Source organism: Seriola lalandi, unplaced genomic scaffold, assembly GCF_002814215.2.
Source record: "Seriola lalandi dorsalis isolate HSWRI2012SDOR001 ecotype SW California unplaced genomic scaffold, Sedor1 jcf7180002054695, whole genome shotgun sequence".
Taxonomy (NCBI): domain Eukaryota; kingdom Metazoa; phylum Chordata; class Actinopteri; order Carangiformes; family Carangidae; genus Seriola; species Seriola lalandi.
Window position 1 is genome coordinate 39949 of NW_019525248.1, and position 22864 is coordinate 62812.

Sequence of the window (22864 nt, forward strand, 5' to 3'; positions counted from 1 at the left end):
GACACCTCAGGGGTCTGTGACAAGCCTGCCGCCTCTGTTGTTCTTTTTATATCTCACTGTAAACCTCGGCTCGAGCTCAGATACTGTATTGACGATTCACATCGGTGGCATCAGATGTGGAAGATGCCAATATGACACCAGGGGACAAGCTCATAGATAATAATAAATAAAAAAAAACTTCCTAATCATATATGCCTCACTATCTGACAACAAAATACTATAACTTGAAATATATTAAGAAATAGTCAGGATTCATTTTATCTGATAAAATTCCTATAAATATGCTATTTTTTCAGGCATGCTTAAAAAAAAAAATCTAACTTTTATCCCCTTATCATTTTTTTTTTTAGATGTGAAGTACAGCATGGATCCAGAAAGTAGGCACTCATTGATCCAGTGTTCTCCGATACCAATGCTCTCTTTCCCCCAAATTTAAACTCTGTTTCTCACTACCTGCGACACACTGGGATTATTTTTTTAGGTAACATGAAGCCAGGAATTACTGTGGCACAAGAAACTGAGTTGGTGGCTTGCCATGACTGAATAAATGTAACTTACAGTGGAAAGACTAATTTTTGTAGACATTGACACTGTTTATATCTGTTTTATTTAATTTATAGGGGATAAATCATGTCATGGTGCCCAATCTGCATAATGAGGTCAGTGTTGGTCGTCATCTGTACTAGAGAGCACTGCTCTTGCATACAAAGTTGGGTAATTTTAACATTACTTCACCATTTGCCAAAAGAGTGTGTGTCGTTTTCCGACCATTGTGGCAAGCCACCTCGGAGAGTCTGGCAAGCCTTGCAGAGCTCTCTGACTCTACCACTCCGCCGCTCCACTTTTCAATAAAGATTCAAGGATGCAGGTGAGATATTTTGGCAGCCTTATTCCTACCTGCCTGTGTGTGTTTTTACACAGATAACAGCAGACTACTGAAGACATGAGTGGTCAAGTCTCTGGACTTTCATCAGATATTCATCACTATATTAGCTCAAGACATTATTGTCAACAATTAAACTGAAACCCATTAGGTTTAGCTGGAAATTCACAACAACTTCTGAAAAGAAAAAAATATTATAGTAATTATGAAAACAATTGTGAATACTCATAATTGCGAACAGTAATATTGATCTAATACTATAATGTAATATGTTTTTTTTTAAGTGATAGTCATAGAAATGTTTTCAAAGGAGCTATTATGCTAGCTGTTTTGCTATCGCTACATAGCTAACTTTAGCATTAAAAGCCGTTAACTTACCAGTTTAAAAGAAACATTGCAAGTTCAGCATCAAACTTCAATCCTTTACTCACCAAGAGCTGTCTGCAGTGGTGGAAAACAAGCCTCCTGCTTTGCTTTTATTTCTATCACTTCTTTTCTTGACCTGAAGTTAGCATGCTAACCAGCTAGCTCCAACGAGGTAGCACTGCTCAGCAGACATATCATAATCTCTTGTACAGTAAACACAACGATGTCTCAAGCTCTTGCCAAGACTGGTATGTAAACAGTTTATGCTAACGTTGGCTATGTAGCAATAGCTAAACTTACAAATAACTCATTTAAAATGAATAATTACTAAATAGTACAGGTCCATCTGAATTCAGAACTGTAACATAAATCACATGACCCCTTACCAACTTACCAACTTCACTGTGTTATAAATTAAATGTAAATATTATGAAGTAAAAAACTAACAAAAATAGGCCATTTTACTGACATACTTAAAGTGATCCCTAACAAAAGACTGAATGAGGATTTCTGGGATACTTGTGTTAACAGGGTCTTTTAAATGGCACAATCATTCACTATTTAAGAGCATTTTGTGTCTTTAAAAGACCAACAATTTTCTAATCAATCCTTTTCAGTTAGTATTGATAACAAGCGTGATGCGTTTGAGTGTTGAAGTAACGGTTACTGTTGTATCGATCTGCTCTTCACTAAGGATCATTCACTCACTTTCTCTCTTTGCAATACTGTTGAATTGTTTAGGAAGAAGATGCTCCCAGTTCTGTCTCTGTGGCTGTTCTGCCTTTGTTTGATATTTGCCTGCATTTTTATGACACATATGTGTCTATTGATTTATTTGTTGAATTAGCTTGTGTGTGTGTGTGTGTGTGTGTATGTGTGTGTGTGTTATTGTGTTATTTCTTACACCACAGGTGTAAAAGTATGTGTGGTAAAGAAATAAATCGCTGCATGTGTCTGCTCTCCCAAACATATTGTGTGTTTGTATATATTCATAGAGGGATGAATCTTATGCATATACATTTTAGAGCTGCCTTAGTGATATCCTATTTCAGACACTGATCACATTGATGACTGGGAAACTCTTGAACATTTATTTGAAGGAATGGGAAGCTCATGCTGATGTTACCGGTCCCCTCGTCTCATCGGGAAACTATGAAGACGTTTGTTTCTGATTCATAAACACCTTGTTGTAAAGAGCATGTAAGCTCACTGAGCAAAAAGAATAAGTTAAAATAGACATCAGAAGTAGAAAGGTGTAGCTTCATTAAACCATTGTCTTCTTCAATGTAACTGACCACATAATTGCCGTTCTGGTCTCTCTGTGATTACAGGAGCAGAATACATTTGAGCTGTCTTTCGTGAGTTTTTCATTTTTATCCCGGCGAATTTCTCACACTGAAATAAATTAAAATAATCGTCTACTACTGTGATCGGTTTCTCTGTCTCATGTTTTTGCTTTGATTAATCTCTCTCACTCTGCCCCTTCTTTACTCCTTTCCAGTGTTCGCTGCAGGAAGTGTATGAAGCCAGAGTGTGATTTGCATTCTGTGTTGGTCCTAGAGTGTCCCCTCTGGGGGAAGAGCGATAGAGAGATGCACATTCTGATGAGAAGGCAGAGACAGGACAGACTCAAATGAGCCTGATAAGCCAGCGCCTGGGGAGGACAGGAAACGGATTTGCTTAATTGGTAAATTTGTTCCACTTAGATAGCAGCAACCAGTGGTGAACTACACCACACCTAACCCGTGCCGATCAGGCCTCACGGGCAGTCTGCTGGTGGTGGGGTTATATACTGTGAAGGTCACGATGTTGACCAATAAACAGCAGCTGAGTTAAATTGAAAACTGCTCTGTGTTCCTCTGAAAGTTTTCCATGTAACTTTTGACTTGTTCAGTTACAGTTCATTTCCAGCCAGAGGAGAGAGAGAGAGAGCAAATAAAATGAAGTCATGATATATTGAAAGCAGCATCAAATGGTCAGCAGGGGAGCCATGTACCATGCAGCAGAGTTTCATTTTTCTGATAGCTTCAAGCTGTTTGAAGATGTTGAGATGAGAGAGCCGACAGGCCCGGAGGACCGTGTGTTTATTTACGGAAAGGTATCTTAAAGTTAACACACACACACAAAAAAAGTATGTCCTCCTCAAGTCATCCCAATTCCTCCCTGCATCCGGCCCGAACATTCAATTATTCTGAAGGCAAACGTAATGACCTACATTTACAATCATTCAAATAGGAAGTGAAAGCGACATGAAGACGATTACAAAGCATCGCAGTAGGTTTTGTTCCATCTGATTCAATTAAGGCTGAGTTTCATTAACAAGTGCCCTCCCCCTTTCCCTCCCCTCACGCCTGCACCCTCTGCACCTTCCCAAAGCCATGTATGGCCTTTTCTCAATGCAACAATGACTTTCATGAAATCACATTAAACAAATGAGGCCCCCAAATCTGACAGCAGCATATTCTAGAGGCGGGGATGGCTAAACCCTTGTCGTGTCCTTGGTTTATCTCCACACCGTCTCTGGAAATGTTATGTTTATCACTGAATAATTACATTTTAAGCACTTCAAATGACTTTGGATGAGAAGCCTTGATGATTAATTACACATGGTAAAGAATACTTGGCCTTGGTTAATGTGGAGCTAATGATTGTAAAACTGTTTTTTTTTCTCTCTCGAAGTTATGGCAGACCTTTTATTCTCTCCACCAATAAACTTTCAGCCTCACGAAGCCAGGAGCAGACTTCAGTGCAATTGTTGAGAGCTGGCTACACTCAGCAGGTATTTGCCTGGATGACATTTGAAGTAGGCCGGACAATAGACAGCTCAGGCTTTAAACCAAACCCTTCCTATAGCTGGATGAAGCAATCACCACCTTGGTTGTTGCGAATACACCCTTAAATCAAGAATTTAATAGAGTCAAAAACAACACCATGTAGTTCCACAATCATGCTTCACTTGACATTTACAACACATAATTTGTTTGTCAATAGGAGTGTCAAACTGTTCCCTGTTAGACCCATCTGAAAGCTGAACTCTTTTACTTAAAAAAATGAATAAAAAATGTTCCCACACTGCTGATTTCTTTTTTTTTTTCTCTTTAATGAACAAGAATCTGAAGTTTCAAAATTCAGCTCTGGCTCTTGCTCTCTAGTGCTTGCTGCTGATTCAGCTGCTCTATTGTAATTCCCCCTTGATCTCAGATCAGTCTTTGACGCAGTGGATTACAATGTCTTAATCAGCTGTCTGGAAAAACTCTGCTGGCATCAGTGATGTGGCTCTCATCCGTCCAACAGGTTTAGAGATTGTCCCGTGTCACGTATGTCCCGCCTTACTGAGAATTAAGATCTGGATGTCAAACAAAACAAAAAAAAAAAAACGTCCGCAGCTTGAATGGCTCCAGACTGGAGGTCAGTCTCATAACCTTCATGGTCAGAGCGCATGCATTATTAAAAGTCTCTCATATAGTGTGGGAGCCGTATCTAATGATGTTGCAGTTGTTTACTCAGAGCTGTCTTTCTATGCTCAGGTAGTTTATTGATCTCGAGTATACAACAAACACGTTCTCAGAAAAGTGACCCTAGCGCACAAATCCTCGTTGCCCTTTACTGGCTACATGTCAGTTTTAGAATTGATTCAAAGATTTTATTGCTTGTTTCTAAAGCCTTGCATGGTCAGGCTCATGCTTATACTGTATCTGTGATCTGCTAAGTCACTAAGATCCTTCTTCATCCCTCTGGAGATTGAGAGTTTTTTTTTTGTTTTTTTCAGACGACCATGTCCCTTAATTTCTGGTTGTTTTCTTTGAGCTACTTTATTATGAATTCATTCATATGATTTTCCAACAACCTGAACGACCATATAGGTCGTTTTTTATTCAAACCTCTGATACGACCCACAGGAGTGTTTTTTGAAATAGCGCCCCTACAGGCTGCAGGCGTACGGGACCTTGGTTGTCATGGTTAAAATAGTAAACACGCGGACTGTACCAAGAGCGGCATATAACTTTGTCGCCATGGTTACTACTATAACGGTCATGTCTTGGTTAGGTTTAGGAAAAGATGGTGATTTGGGATGAAATAAGTACTTCTTTCAACAGTAGACGATCTTTGTTGTCATGGTTACAATAATAACAACGTGGTTAACTTTGTCAAACGGTTATGGATAATAGAAACAACATAAACTGCTGCTTTCACACGGGAATCGAACACGCCGCTCATATCCGCCCATCCACAACAACCTCGTCCTGACGCAGACTCTGTCGCTCTTTATACTGCGTCACCGCACTCTTTCCGTTGCTCCTCTCATAATTACTACAGCCGCGAGATGTCGCTTAGCAACAAAATGTAACTATGGGTCATAATAACCTGCTGCACAAACAACCTATGGACTCGTTTTTTACCGGAGGATTTTCACCATGTCTGTTATTTTAGACTCTGTATGTATGTTTTCCTCCTCTAATCAGAGCCAATCATTTAATAACATCAACATTATAATGAGCACAAAGCATGTTTTTAAACTGCTCTCTCTGTTTATAGAAAAGTGGAGACAACTGAGGAGCTTTGGCCATCTCAACTCTTGTCGCCAATAAACTGAAGCAGGCTTAAGCTGTTTTACTACGATACATTCTCTGTGGTCTGGCTTACAATGTGCACAGATTATTGCCTCTATCACTGCTGGGACAGATAATATGGCATTCTCTGATTTTCATTAACATCCTACACAGCAGCCCAGTAAACTCCCGGGTGGCTTAGTTACAGCGAGGCGCGGATAAAGTTCTTTCCTCCCTCACTGTTACTGTTTCCTCTGAGAACACGAACAGAGCAGCGACATAAGGGGATTTTGAGCTGTAAAGTCGGCTGCACAGCGTTTATGTCTTAAAACAGCATGCAAAGTTGGAACTCATTTCATTTGCATGTTGTCAACTGAACGTTTATTGTCAAAAAAAAAACTGCTCATGTGTCTTCAGCAGCACAAGTATTAATTTCCATCAGGATCCGTTGCAAATCGCAGTGGTATGAAATATTCAAATAGATGTCATGACCAAAATAAATATGCTTCGGAATACAAATAGAGTTCAACAGATCACACTGCATCCTGACCTCAATTCCTTAAAACTCAAACTGTAGCTGAGCTCCAGCTTCTCTCTGAGCCAAATTTCACAGTGCTGGTTACAAAAAAAGGCTTTAACCTCTCAGCAATGCCTAAAGTCACGAAAAGAGAAAAGTACACCCGCATCTCCAACTCTGGATGCGAGTATATTTTTCTCCCAGTGCAAGTCATACTAGAGGGAGCTGGATTTGTCCCTGCATTATTTACTATTACCATTCTCTTTGTTAGCCGGAGTCACATTAATGAATGCATGAGGAGTTGCCTATTTGATGACCACAATGCATGGGGGAGACTCGCGGTACACCGATGCTCCATTTGTGTGAGCTGAATCATTCATCACACACACATGAGCACACGCAGACACACACACACTCAGTCACAAAATGCACAAACACAGTTTTACATGCTTTATGTGTGCTATGGAAGGAATGCACGGCCGTCTTCAAGGAGTCTTAAAACCCAAAACTATATATTTTTTTTGTGTGTGTGTGGGGAGGGGGGAGATCAAGCTTTTTATTAATACAACAATTCAGAAACAACAATACTGAAGAAAATGTGTGGGGAATATAAATTTCAAATATACTCACACAAGTGCTGATTTTCAGCCTGAATTTAAGATGATGTTGGATTGTAGCCTTTTTAATGCAGTCATCCAATTATAAGGCACCAGAAGATATTAACATAAGTGATCATACTGTATGTAATATCTGCAGAAAACCTGTTACAATCAAACACTGTGAAGGGGGGGGGGTATCTTCCCCTGTGATACTTTGTCTGTACTGCAGATTTCTTGGTGCTTGTTCACTGATTGCTTGTATCGGGGGGGGGGGGGGGGTTTGGCTTCAGTCTGGTATTAAGTAAGTGAATCACTGCTAATTTCCTGATGTGATACTAGTACGTTACTTGGGTGCCAATTCACATTGGTTTTGCGATTCTACAAGTACTGCCTTTCGATATTTCAATTTATTGCGATTTTTTATTTACTTTATTTTTTAACACTAGATGACAGGAAAAGCTTGAATCATACACTTCTTCACTCTAGAGACTATATCATGAGTCACATGTCAGTCAGTCTTTCTAAGTTATATTTCAGCAGCATCATTGCTATAAACCCCTTGACTCTTTCTTAAAGACATGCTAATTAAAAATCTGTCATTAGGAATATCACTTGACAGGTCAGTAGGCCACAGGCCGATATATTAGTCTTCAACCTGAATGGTAAAGTAAAGAAATATTGTATTTAAGTCTCTAAAACTACTGTTACAATAAAGTTAAATGAAGTAATGTTATAATGAAGCACTAAGTTTGTCTCAGGCCGTAATTGAAGAGTTCTGTGAAATCGAAGCTTGAAAAGACGGTCGGACAATAACAGTTAGCAGTTAGCTTTATAGTTAGCATAAAGTTATATCATTACTGGCCAGCTCTCTGGTTCATGTGCTGATGCTATCAGGCTAACCAGCTAGCTCCTGTGCTAACTGTTAGTTGTTAGCTGTTATTATACCAGCTCAGAGTAAGTAATAAAATAAATATCGATTCCCGACTCAGTTAGCCCAGGAGCTAGCTGGTGAGTCTGATAGCATCAGCACATGAACCAGAGAGCTGGCCAGTAATTTGTTATTTTGACGTATAAATTCAGTTTATAATTCATAGCAGGAAAAAGATTGTTTTCCACATTTAGTTAAAGTTATTTCATTTCACAGTACTTTCAACTAGTGAGTCTAAAAGTCAAAGCAAAAGAGTCATCATTACATTAGAGAATGGGAACTCTAAATTAGCGAAATTAAAGAATGATTATGAAGTCTCCCAATGTGGATGTTAATGCCGTCAAATACCCCTTAAACTTAAGGTTAGCTCTTTAACCTCAGTCAATGTTTGATATCAAATCCAATGTGTTGGAAAATCGATGAGACATGGGTCCCAGTCATCAGACTGCTCTGAGTGTAATTAAGAAATTGGACTTAAAAGATGAAGAAAATCAATGTGTTTCTCAACTGATCATATTTAGAAATATATAATACACGTCTGTTTTACTGTTGTGTTAGTGATATAAACAAAGCCTTAAGCATCAGCTTCATAAAACATCAATAACTTATTAGTCAGTGCATGTAAAGGCCTGTCAATCAATTCCGGGATAACAGCAGGGTTCCAGTCCTGTGCTTTTGAAATTTTCTGGTAGGGCTGTCAGTTTGTTTACGCATAGATCACGGACTGTGCCTTTAAGTAAATGCAAAGCTTCAGAAGCTGGGGCACACAGGCTTTGATATTGACATATCTGCCTACTGAGCCTCCACATAAAGGCACACAACATCAGAGCACAACACACACCACTCAACAGGACTGTCCGTGAGAACCTCATTTTATATTCATAGTAAAAATTATAATGGCAATGACTGGCACTCTCTTTCAGACATACACACACACACACAAACACACACACGCGCGTGCACACACACACTCGGCGCGCACATACACACACACACACACACACACACACACACACACAGAGGACTCAGAGGAGAGAGGGGGTGAATGATACTGAGAATGAAATTAATACATGACATCTAAATAAGTCATAGCCGTACATCCTTTTACTCGTAAACACAGGAAATGGAGAACATAGTGATGCACATGCACAATTATTATTGCCAGTATATGAATGATCATTCCAACTTGAACAGAATGAGCTTGAGAAATTAATATGAATGGCATCTTCAGCTCATCAACTGCAGCTCTGGCTTGTACCAGACTGGGGAGAAAAGTGCACACATGTCTTTGTTTTGTTGTGGCTGGAGAGTAGCAAAACATTGTATCATGAAAACAGAGTTATTCTGTCAGTAAACCAGACAGATGACTGCTCCTCTCCAGGCAACATAGGAGAAAATGTTACTTGTTTGAAGTGCAAGAAGCCCTCACCTCAGCCACAGGCACTCCCTCTGGGGGACGACAATGCAACACAATCATGCCATTCAGAGGCACCTCAGTGCCTTGGGGGTCCTGCTCAAAGTTCTTCCTCAGGTCTAGGGGAGAGAATAAACAGCCGGCATTAAAGAACAACTACAACAGCACGAAACAGCATCTAAACATGCACATTAAAAGTCAGATTTGTTTCATGTGTGACAACCTCTCCTCGAGTGACGCCTTCTGCAAAATCACACCACAGGTTTGAAGGAGAATAACCTTTCCAGAGACAATAAGGTCAGTCTGGGTTATAAAAAATGACATGGAGCTGCTTACAGGCGATCCGGACTGTTGCCTTACGGCTCTTGGAGGTTCCCAGGTGACTCCAGGCAACGCACAGACACCAGTAATCCTCTGGGCCATGAAAGTCCTCCACCTGCTGACGTGACACGTTGATCATCACCTCGCGGATCTTCAGCCCTGCAGACAAGATGGTTGATTGCTTGGATTAGCTTTCATTATATCACGGGAATGATCAATCAGAGAGATGAAGAATTGTGGGGACAGGATGATGAGTGAAATTTGAATCTGATAAGATTATCAGCGGTAAACAGATCTAGCATTTGCCAGGAGGAGACGGAGCTGAGGCTGCACGTCAAGCCAAAACATTTCAGGGATTTTGTTTGGAACTTAAACTGCATATACTTCTGTAAGTGGTCCACAGACATAGAGCTGACCACTTCAATCTTAACATTAATATATGTCATCACTGGCCTTTTGACAAACCCTCATTAAAGCCTGAGTTTGGCAAACAGACGGCCAGCAATGCAAAATGCTGGTTGTACTAGATAGAAATTGTTAGCAAGCTGTAATATCCACTCTCAGAGTCTAACCGTAATCCATTTATAGAGAACTGACACTAAATGCTTTCCAGTGGAGGCATTAGCTGAGAGGAGGAACACATCTGCCTCTTATTGTTTTCTTGGAAAACATTTGAAGAGGCTATAATTTAAGGTAGCAAAACAGTGCAATTAAACGCAGCATCTGAACACAGATACTTTCGATGACAATCAAATCGTCTATTTCTGCAGCAGAAGTCTGAGTTAATGTCAGACAGGTCATTTGTTAATATCTGTATATTGTCTTGTGATGCAGCCCATAATGAGCTAGGCGTGAGACGAGCATTTTCCGACAACTGATGTGAATTTAAAAGCCCGGTATTTCAATTATGCCCGACTATTCACAAAAGATGACAGCCTCGAACCATTAATGTATAATAAGGTGGCTTTATTGGGTGTCTAGGAAATTGCAGCTTTCATCCAAAAGTGTGTGATGTCTCTCTAGCACCGACTTGAACAGATTTATTATTATGTGAATAGAGAGTTATGAACAGCTAATGTGTGGCGTCTAGTCTCCAACATACTTGTGCTGGAAACGGCTGGACAGTGAAACTTTTCGCCCCCTTACTTTCAGGCTTTAGTGGCGATAAAGTGGTAACGATACAAGCCAGGTGGAACATTGGCGATGATGTCTCTTTAAATCCAATCATAATCAACCGCAGTGAGAGGTGATCTCACATCCAATAACATTTGATGATGAATTGTGATGTGTGTGTGTGATTGTTTGCCTAACTGCACATCCTGAGTACACCCACTTGTCCTTAATTTCTAATGTAAGAATGCAGATGAAGTGTTTCTCGGAAAAGTTTCTTGCGCTGCAGAAGGCCTCGTGCACTCACCGCTTATTGTGAACGCATTCGTACCATATTTTAGCCGTACAAAAACAGTAAGTTAGGCCGAGATTGAAAGGAAGTTGATGTGAAAAAGTTCTCTAGCCTATTACATCAACCAAAGCTGGATGCCTTCCTGGTTCGAAACTCATTCTGGCACCGCTGCAATTAAGCCTATACGGAGGGGAATGGGGAGTGACGGTAAAAAGTAGCCACCTCCCGTCAAAGAAAACTAGGATTAGAGACTATAAGGAGGAGGTGGTTCTGATTAAATGACATCTACGTGTATCAGTGATGTGGCTGTGTGAGTAGCAGCATGATTTAAATTGACTGCTTGAGCTATTATTGCTATTATTGTTACTAAACTCTGACTGTAAAATATTCAATTTAAATACACAAAGAAAAATGTCACAACCTAATTATATATTATGGCTAAAGTAAAATTAATTAATGTTAAAATTTGTAAGCTTTAAAATCTGGTTGATATGGCAACACCTGTAGTCACTGGTGGCAACAGCAAGTCAGGAAACACACCTTGAGCTGCTACAATGTTTTAAATACAACATAGGAGAAATTTGTGTATCTGTTTACAGTGTAAACAAACAAACACTTTTACTGGCGCGCCACGTAATGTTTTGGCATTTAAAAGCTTTTAATATGAAGTGGCAGCAGTAGGAAATGTTAGGTTTGCATTAGCAATTATCATTTCCTCCATCTCTGATCCACCAACAGTGAGGCTGATATCAACTGTACATTGCATGCTGCATCGTTTCCTGTGAATTGAACGGTGCGCAGTAATTCTATATAGAAAGGTAATTACAGAATGGAATCAAATGTTTATTGCTGGAAAAAAAAACCTTGAGGAAGAAAACTTTAAAAGTGACGAATAAGAATCAGTTTAAAATCTTCTATTTCTAGAACCTTCTGAAGATTTTGTTTGTCGGTTTCCTGAAGAGCTCGTCTTTTACACAGACTTTTGGAACATCTAACAAGTCATGCCTAACAACAAATCTCACAGCAGCTGTTCAGAAATCACTGTAAAGCTTAGCCTCTTGTGGCTTATTGCTTAATTACGCAGCCCTACACTTGTAGAGGAGCTGTCTCTCCACAGGCTTTTGCCATCACGCCGTACATTGCAGACAGCAGCTTAGACATGGGCCGGGATTAAATGAAAACTAATAATGTGAAATGAAAGGTTATCAAAGGAAGCCTAATGAAGTAATGTAAAACAGAAGTGCTCTCTGAAGACACTGTAATCCTCTGCAGCGACTGACTGATTCTAGCTTTTGATAAACTTGTCAATTCTTGGTCAAGAGAAAAGGCTTCAAAACTATGTCTACAAACAAGACGCGTTCTCTGAAGACACTGTAATCCTCTGCAATGACTGACTGATATTAAGCACAATACACACACACACACACACACACACACACACACACACACACACACACACACACACACACACACACACACACACACACACACACACAAACTGCTTCTCCTTTCCACCACTACAAATTAGAGACTTAATCAACATGCCTGATGAAGTGAGAGTGAGTCAGATTTAACTACAGGAAAATGAAAACACAAGACTGCATTCTAGTGAGGGGGCACGCTTGTTGTCACGTCATGAAAAAAATATGTCATTGAATTTCAACTCCTGGGCTCAGTGCAGTGGGGATGTAAATATAATATGACACACAAACATTACACACAAAAAAAACCACTTCTTGCTCACCTTAAAGTCTTAAAGCCCAAAAAGATTATAACTCAACAACAAAAGGTAAAAATCAAGCACAGTAACCATCATTTACTCGACCTATCCCAAGATTGACTGCGCGCCGGCAATGAAATTGAAAATGGCAGCAAACAACGGCGACAGAGAGCCTGAGGATTACACTTCTAATGCAAGTGCTGGGTCTCAGCTCAGTTCAAGAGCTCATGGTACAACTGTTAAAACTGAGCGCATTAATAAAAAAAAGAAAAAAAAAAGAAAGTCACATGTTGTCAAGGTTGCTCGGCGACAGGTGGGCCGGCATAGCTGGGGGCGCAAAGCGTAAATCCTCCGTAAGCCAGACTGTCATTGGGACACAGCTAAAATCTGCATAAGGAAGAGGACACACAGTGTGAGTGTGTTTATTATTGTAACCATGACGACGAAGGTCCTCTAATCTTGAGGAAATACTTACAATAGAACCAAAGCTCAATCTTTTACTAGTTCCTAGTTTTTTGTGCCTAACCTTCACAAAACAGTGACCAGTCCACAACCTTGACTGTGCGTTTGTTACTGTTACCATGACGACAAAGGTCCGGCACACCTGACGCTGGTATGCAGCTGTGAAGGAGGGACGAGCGACCTATATGGTCCTTTAAGTTGGACAAGTTGCTAGGATGTTGACAACAGCCTGAAGCAACCGCAGGTACCGGGGGGATGTTGTCTCTTCCTTCACACTGGCTCCTTCACAATCAGACCTCCTCATCTTTATTAATGACGAAGAAAACAGAAGAAACTAATGAATAAACAACACTCTACTGTTCCTGATGCAACGTGTCGTGCTGAAAGCAGACGAACTCACACAGGGCGGAGCGAGCTGCAGCTCTGCAGACTCACTCCAAAAACTGGTTTTCTGGCTCACAGTCAGAAGCTCTTTTGACCACTACACAAAATAACTAAAGTGATGCTTCCCACATCAGCCCGCATCATATCATAATGCAAAAGCGAAATGAAAAATAATTTCAGTATAATTGAAAGTCTTCCAAACACAAATGCATGAAGTACTGGTAATAAATAGACTCCCACGTAGAGGAGTAGCTATTATTTGTTTGAGTGAGGGCCACGGTGTTTCTGCTGAAGGAAAGATAAACAAAGGAGAGAAATCAGAAAGACACTGACTCCCAGGTTCCCTCACATTTGGCAGCAGGATCAAAGAGCTTAGCCCCATTTCCAAGTAGCTTGAAATGACACGGTGTTAGAGAAAACATCCAATAACCACTTAGTCATGTTGATGACATGTGGTCACTTCTCTGCATTCGGGGGAAACAAACAACCATTCAGCTCCCTCCATGGCCTCGTCCCTAGCCACCTGTTTATTTTCTGTGTGCCTCTCTCTCTGCTGCACGCTTCCTTCAGGCTCCCGCCGGTGGCTCCTGACAAAATGCCACAAAGCCGTGACAACAGACCTCAAGGTGGAGCAGCTTACACTTGCCCCTTCAATCACCTCCTTTAATATGTCTCTAATGTAGCCTCTATAAAAGAGTCAGGAAGAGATATACCAACGCCGGCGCTCACTTATCATCCCATGTCAGTCTCTTTCTCTCTCTTTCTCTGTCTCTCTTTCGGTCTGTCTGGCACCGGTCCTGTGGTGTGATTTCTCCGGGCTTTGGCCCATTGTTTCGCCTTGGCTGAGTCTGTGAAAAGGCTCTGAGGGAGCCGGCCAGTGCCAGCTACAAGTGGCTCCTGATCCAAGTGGCTCAGCAGAACTCGATTGGTCCGGCTCAGCTCAGCCAGGTCCAGGATGTCTCTGTTGTACTTAACGTCACGGTGACGGGTGATGGGGGGGGGGGGGATTTTGTCTGAGGGATCCTTGTGAGGCAGCTGTGTACATAGAGGGTGACACGAAGAGGGGGGTGGCGGGGTGTTGGGGGGGGTGTTGAGGTGGATGGATAGAGCTTTAGGAGAGCGTCTGTCTGATGTGAACCCAGCTTTGGGGAAACGGTTGTGTGATGTGACATTGCGGCATGCAGCTCGGCATGTGGGGGCTGTGAGGGTTGGCTGAGGGCCAGAAGCAGACGAACCCTGCTAGACAAGCGGAACATGCTCCCAGCAACATCTTCAGTCTGGTCCCAGCTGTGTGTGTCATACTTAATCCTGGAACCAAAGGGACGCATTACTCCATGCATAAAAAAATCATGATAATTCAACCATTAAAATGCTGTGAGTCCTTATTTGTGTCATTCCCCCAGTCGCCTTGTTTATGTTTATCCAAAAAACTGCATGTCTGCTTATTAGGAGGCAGTTTTGCATACACAAGTAATTTTCACTCTGTGGGCCACTTCATTTGTTCCACTTCCATTTCTTTAACTAATAGTCTGTGACACTGAGAGACTCCGAGGCATCTCGCTAGTCCCCACCTTTCTCTCTTTGTCCTGACTTCCTGCCTGGTTGATGGTATCATCTAGGGATCCTAACACACAACAGTGGAGTCGGTCTTTAACTGAGCATCATCGGGAACATATATCCATACTTCCTCTATTCATACGCTCTCCCTCAATTGCTATCTCCTCATCTGTGAATCTGCAAGAGCTGCTATCCCCCTCCTTCAACGTGGTGTCCATTTTCAGCCTCTCTCCCACCCTCTCATCACCCTCTCCCATTTCCAGTGTCCTCTTTCTCCCTTATCCCCTCTTTCTCTTATCTCTCCATCAGGGTATCACCCTTTCAGCTGAAGTCTATCAGAACAGATATCCCCTCTGTTCCGCCGTCCTCTCTCCTCTTCTTTCACTCTGTCCTTCAATAATCTCTTGAGTTCTATCACTCATTTCCATCTCTTGCCCCTCTTACAGTGTTTCAGCTGAGACAAAAATAAAGTGGTCTTCTTTGATAGGTCAGAGCATGCATGCAGTGTGTCGCATTGGAATCTGTGTTTTGTTTACAGCAACGGCCCTCCTTTTATTTTGTCTTTGGATTTTAAGGCGAGCCTAAACCTCTGATTTAGTGTCTGTAAAGACTCGATACAGCTCCCTAAAATCATTCTAAGGAGTTTATCGGTGCGAGCTGTTTTCCTTGAAGGGGGGTTAAAATCTGGGTAGCAATGATTACATGGAATATCCAGCTGAGTCTTGTCTGCCTGTGGTTTATCAGAAGGCTTAGCAATTGCAAAGGGATAAAGAAATAAACACTGTTGCGCCGAATTTGAAGATACACTCCGCTGTGCAGCAATAATCATGTTGTCCAGAAAACCAAACAACGTTCCCTCCTTTTCTTGGCAAAATCCAAATGTTGGTTTGAAAGATTATCTTCCTGTCACATCTGCTTCCCTGGCACCCCCTCAACTTCTCATTCTGTCTCTCTAACCTGTTGTCACTTCCTCAGTGCCCCCCCCCTCTCTCCCCGTGTCTGTGATTGTCTGAGTGGAAGTCGGTGCACTGGAGTCAGAGCCCGAGCCACACCAGCTGCACCTCATCACCGTAATCAAGCCCTCTACAAATACCCAGCTCTGCCTCTGCCACCCTGCCACATCGCAGCTTCTGCTTCCGTCAGCCTACACTTCCAGACTTTTTTTTTTTTGGTAAGTTGCTTCTCTGTTTTAACCTGTTACCTGCATCCTGACCCTTGTCTCCTCTCCCCTGAAGTACCATCTGCTCTGTCTCCACCACCTGCTTCTAGCCCCCCCCCGGCTCCTCGGCTTTTGTTCCTGGTTCCTCGCACCGCCTTTTGTGTTTTCTTCCCCTTTGCTGCACCTGGGTTCACTAGTTCAGAAACTCCACATAACGGGTCATACTGAAATTTGAAGAAGGTGCATGAGAAATATTCAGAATCACGTTTTCACATCAGTGACATAAGAATGTAGTTTAAGAACAGATTAAGGATTTAGGATGTTAAACCTTTTGTGTTATAATTCCTTTGTTCTTAATGCTTAAGGTTCCTGACTGAGTGAAATGACCTGGAAGTATCTAAGTGGCAGCCATGACGAGAGCTGGTTGAATTCTCAAAATGAAAAGGAAAGGAGATTCAGGGATTCCTATCTTATCTCCTTTAGCATAGGAAACACTGGACCTTCCTTTACCAAAGGAAAGGAGGAAATTGCCGTCCCCGCAATTCCTTGCCGCAAGCGACACACCATTGTAGTGTCACCACGGCAACCCAAAACTGATGGAAATCCTTGTGTGATCAGATATACTTATGTCTGAATAAAATGTATTTATCCTGCTCCCTTGCTCACTTATTTCTATTATTACAATGGCTCAACGTCATTAGGAAAACAGAATTTCTCGTCCATGTGTTTATAAATAAAGGTGGTTGCATTCTCTCCGCACTGTGATCGTCTTTCCCTGAACTCTCCTTTACATCTTTGTGAACAAGTGGTTAGAAAAGGAGCTTATCTTGACTTCTTGACTGCAGCCCATGTCTGATTCTTTCTTCCTCTCCCAAGGTGCATTTCCACTTTCAGTCTCAGGAGAGAGTTTCAGGCTTCATCTCGCATCAAGCTGGACAGCCCTGCACAGCCACAACAACTGCACAGTAAAATTTAAATACAGACTTAAATGTGTTCTTGGCAGACAGCTCTCTCTATTTGTGTTTACATGGGGCGGCCATTACTGTCAGCCATGATCAGTCTCTTGTTTCACAGTTCACATTAGGCTAGTTACCTTCGGCGCTAAAGCGAGGGCACACGTACATTACAGTGTTTTTGATGCTCGTAAAGCCGGAGACTATGTTTGCTCGACATCATAAGATCCACTTGGGATGGTTTAAACACTTTGTCACGTGCACACAACACAGGTTTATTCTTTTTCTCAAACACCCACAGGAAAACTAACGACCAAACACAAGCAGAAGCTCAGAACTGCTTCTAAAATGTGTGGGGAAAAAAAAAAACAGCTTTATGTACCAAAAGATACAGTCAATTCAATTCCATTTACTCACTCATATTCCCGCTCTGACTCAACAGATGTGGATTGCAGCAACAAACCCTTCCCACTGGTTGACTATTACATACTGCTTCCCTTTGCTCCCTTTCAGTCTCTGCTATTGCTTTCACAGAAAAACAGTCACGAGCAGCCTTCGCAAGAAACTTAAGTTGTGAATGAGAACAGTAATTACTACATGAAATGTACCTAAATGAAATTCCTTCAGGTGTTTACAAGCATCACTGACTTCAGTCTATCAAAACTGTAGAAGCCGTATAGTGACGCTGAGCCCTCATTGAGCCTGCAGGTTTCAATACAATACTCCAGGTACCAGGGCCAGAATCACCGGTGTTGATACCGATACAGACACTTATTATTGAAAGTGGTTAATGCAGTAACGTGCGTGAGGGAGGGAGCCATGTGTCATGCTCAGTGACTTCTGAATACAAGTTCCTCATCACCAAATGATTTACTCGACACTGAGCGTTTCCTTCCACTGTTTTCTGTGAATGAATCGCACAGATGTTTTAAAAAACGCAGACTAGTCCTCATCATCCAGTTACCAAACTTGGTTGATTTTAAATTTTTATGACAAACTGATGACGGATTAAGTGTTCCCTCACAAGCTGAGAAAAGTTCTCCAACTTCTTGAGCTAAGTAAAGTCTTAAAAAGCCGCCGGATTATCTGAAAAATAAATGCATCATCAGGAAGCTGAAAACAGGCCTGTGCTTCTAGAGTTGATATTTTGGATGTTGACTACTGAGCGAGGTGATGGCTGCACACAACAGCAAGAGAGAGGCAAGGGAGCTCATGAATATGGTCGGATCCTTCTTTCTATTGATCCTAAATGTATTAGTACTCAAAACAAGACTTTGCATCGGTGGTATTGATACTTAAATTCTCAATCTGCCCAACCATAACGCCTCTTGCCTTATTAATGTGACAGTTAATGATATGGTTTTGATGTTTTTGAGATTTTTACCCCGAGACACATTAAGCCTCACCACCAAGACTGAAACTAGATGAAAATAGTTTTGGTTTTCTTTGACTAAGTTGACACTGAAAGGCCCAGAATTGTACAACCCGTTTACATCTTGTATTTTTTTAATGTGTTCTCCTTAATCCCACTGAGATCGGATCACTGCATTAACATGTACTTTTCCTTATCTGGATACAGATCACATTTTAATACCAGACGTAAACTGAGGCTTAGAACTAAGACAAAGACTAAATAAAGAGTTGCAGACAAAATTAACACTATTAGCCAGCCATTGTTTGTATTAGGGAACATATTTGTTGAAGCATCCTTGTTTTTCCATCCCAACCAACTGCCTGATTTTCATGGCAGCGCAAAGACAACAACAAGCGGCACATTGACACGTTGGTGTTTTTCTGTTTGGTATTTTCATACCCAGTGCAGTACATTTGGCACAAAGGTGCGAGGAAGGGCACAGGCAGATGGCAGTTTCTGACGCAAAGTGTTGGTATTTTGGTGAAAACTGTAGACGTGCTGGGAATAGACATCGGGAGGAGCTGGGTTTGTTTTGGTGCAGCCTCACTCAGCAGATAATTTGGTGATTCTGTAATGAGTGCATATTAAACACTTGGGAGGAAATGTGCAACAAGTACACAAGAATCTGTCATCCGCAGGTGCTTCATACTGAAAATATGAAAGCTTTCCCCTCCAGTTACTTTAATCAAAACCCTACGACCATTTGAAGGCTACAGGACAGACGTGTGATAAATCTGGAGCCTCCAATTTTAAAAGCAGAGCACTGGGCAGAGCGATTGCAAACAGTGATTCACTGTGTTTACATTGATTAAATCATGTGCAAACAGCAGCAGGTTGCTGCAGAATAACAGACAGACTTATGCACACATCAGGTGAGATCTTTGTCATTCTGCCACTTTATGTGACATGCTGCGGCCGTGCCAGACACAAACCGCTCACACTGAAAAACACAGACAATTAAAATCATCTGGTTCTCATTACCACTCATTCTTGCTCTCTCTCTCTTGTCCTTTTTCTTTCTCTCATCCATAAACACTGGATTACCAGCAGGCAGTATTCCCATGCGTCATGGCCTCCTTTTTTGTCTGGCAAAAGTGGCATCTCATTTTTAATTCTTGCAATGTATTTTTAGCTGTGATCTGATGTGATGCAGCAGAATTACAAATGTAGCTTTGCATTTATCCAATCATATCATATAAATGACTTGAATAAACTATTACTGCTTCTATTATTTATTTCCATTGTCACTGTACAAGTTTTCTTGAAGCCTACAGAGGGGTAGAGTGGTAGGTGCAGGTTAAGTACAGTAGATCAGTGAAAAACATCACAGGAAACATGACATAACTCTGGCTCTCCTCTTTCAGGAGCTCCACCGTTCGTCTTTTAAATGCTGCACCATCTGCCTCTGGCTGCAGATTTGTTGTGCCTTATTATATTCACGTCAACAAACTCTGCATCAACAATATTATTTCCTTCTCGGAGAAAGGCTCTCCTCTCCTTTTTCAAAATGCCACTCTGATTGCCACAGCTGTTCAAAAGGTATGAGGCCAGTAATGAGAGCAGGCTGAGAAGTTTCATGTTCATCACCACAGCCCTCTGTCTTTAGTTCTTACTTCAGTGTTTGTTGATCTTGATTATCCCATCAAAAGATTCTGCCTGTCACCCAACTACACTCTGCTCTAGGCCTCCCATAAGTCTGTGCTGTTTTTATAAAGGCTGCTAAATCAGAGCGTTTAAGGGGAAGGTTCACTGGAGGCCAGTGACGGACACTCTCCCAGCAGAGAGTTTAGTTTATTGTCAAAGGGACCTTCAGGACAGATTACTGGCTGAACGCACTCATCTGGACTACGGCTGGGTTGGAGAGATGGACCTGAACTACAGGACGCGAAAAAACCAGGGTGTTTTTGTTCTTGTCTGGATGACTTTTTTAAGTTATGTAAATTAATAATTAAATCACTCATATGTGCTCGCTAATTGAGAGCAGCTGGCTAACGTAGCTTAGCAGAAACACTTGAAACATGGGGAACCAGCTAGCTTGGGCCCTGTCCAGTGATAACAAACTGCAAGAACAACAGCTCGCTGTGCTACAGGCGGTTATGTGGTGAATGTTGAATGGCCCTCAATTATATTTTGCTTTTCTAACTGCTATAGACCGCTCAAAGCACTTTACACTTACTTTATCAGTTTCTTTACCAGTATCCTGCCCAAGGACACCTCAAACATGGACTGGGAGAGCAGGGGATTGAACTACTGAGCTTCTGGTTAGTGGATGATGCACTCTACCTCCTGAGCTGCAGCCACAGCCGCCCCATGCCCCCTGCAGGACTACTTCTAAGTTGACATCACTAACTTTCTTGAGTCTCCACTGGTTGCTGGGGAACTGCTCCTAACCAGTAAGTAGTCCATCTTTTGTGCTAAGCTACGCTAACCGGCTAAACAAACATCAATCTTCTCATCTAACACAAATTTCCCAAAGTGTCAAATTTTGGTTTGTCAGTGCGTCATGTTCTCACCAGACGTGTTACCCACTACACATCACTCTTCCAATACTTTATTCCTTTTTTCTCATATTTGAGTAAACAACAAAAGACAAAAGCATCAACAAATCTTAAAATGAGAGAAAGTGTTTGCTGTCCTGTTTTATCTGATGAAACGGTTCTTTATTGATAGATGCAATATATATTCAGGTTGACAGCACACCATTGCTCAGTTAATGGTTTGAATAGCACAGCAATGTTAATATTCATGATAACGGCATAATGATAATAAATGGGCTTTCATTAGACATTCTACAACCTACACTATATCCTGCAGTGGCACATGACAGAAAAGAAACGCTGGTGTTTACTCTGTGTTTTCTCTGCCTGTGTACAATGTGTAAATGGAACCGATGACTGTAAAATAGTCATACACAGATGTTTGAAGAGTCTCGTGTCTCTGGGCAGAAAACTTTTTTTTAAACTACTATCCTTCATGCTGACACCACAGTATATAATACATAAACCACAAGTCAAGAAAAGACAATTCTTTCATCATCCGACACTTCTATATTTGTTGCTGTCTCAGTGAAGTGACGGGAATTAAGTTGCATGTGGCTTCCTGCTTTGAATAAATGTGGTCTGCCCAGAACAGGCAGCTGTCAAGTGCACAACCCTGCAACAAAAAAGTTTTTTAAAGTATCTCTCTTGCACATAATAAGGATTAAAAATTTTGTGCATTTATTTCTTTTAGTTTCATTCGGCACGTCTCTTCTGTTGGGAAACATTTCAAGAAGTTGCACGTTTTTGGAAACCAAGTATATTTGACATTTTTTGGGAAGCACTTCTCATTTTCTTCAGCGTTAAATTTGGAGAAGTCACAAGACAAATGCAGCTCGCGCTCGCTCATTGTCACGGAAAGTCGAACTGTCAGGATTAGCTCGTGAAGAGGAGAAAATGAGTTGCAGGTATGAAATATTTGGTCATTACATGCTGTTAAAAGTATCTTTTTACTCTGCTACACATCTAACAGATTGAGAAACACAGCACGACTCATCCAGTCGGAATAGACCGCGGTGTGCCAGCTTTTTCTCATCCTTTTGGCAACGGCAGCTGAAGCTATTCACACAAGCTATAATGGATATTTTCTTCTTTCTGTTTCTACATTTCTTTTCCTCATCTGCCACTCTGTCACCTGGAAGGCACATCTGAGCTAAGACTGAATCTGAGGAAAACAACACAACACGAGGCTAAAATATATCTCCCTAGCTGAGTTAGCTGCCTCTGGACAGACGCCATCTCTGTCCTCTGCCTCTAACCCCCCTGGTCAAACAATGTTAGGGCATGTGTTGTTGAGTCCGTTTGCATTTAATTCACAGCTTACTGCTTTAATAGCTACAGCCCCCTGCTCGCCGCTGAACCCAGGGGCCATCCTACCACCTGAGTCAGACTATAATAGCTTGTACTGAGATACATCTGTTCAGCTGCCTTCAACAGATGAAGCTGGATAGACAGCCAGAAGTGTTTTCAGCTGAGGCAAAATGTTCATTTTCTCAACATGTAGCATGTCGGCCCACCTCTGCCTGACGCAGTAACATAGACGCAGTAAGTGACAGGTGCTGTTTAGAAACACTCACTAAATCCCCTGGTCAGGTTCTGAGAAACCTCTGTATCCCACACCTGTGAACACTAAAGCATGCCCGGGCAGCAAAGCCACACATCAACATGCAGGGCGAACCGTCTAGACGCTTCAACCAG

At 41.6% G+C, this 22864-nt stretch overlaps 1 protein-coding gene across 1 annotated transcript in view; it reads right to left on the reverse strand.

The window, feature by feature from the left end:
* LOC111668034 (netrin receptor UNC5D-like) overlaps positions 1-22864 on the reverse strand; it is a 160934-nt gene that overhangs the window by 39135 nt on the left and 98935 nt on the right. The window contains exons 3-4 of the mRNA XM_023423945.2: positions 9594-9737; positions 9273-9376 (exon numbers count right to left, since the gene is read on the reverse strand). Coding sequence (XP_023279713.1) covers positions 9273-9376; positions 9594-9737 — 248 coding nt within the window. The remainder of the gene's footprint in view (positions 1-9272; positions 9377-9593; positions 9738-22864) is intronic.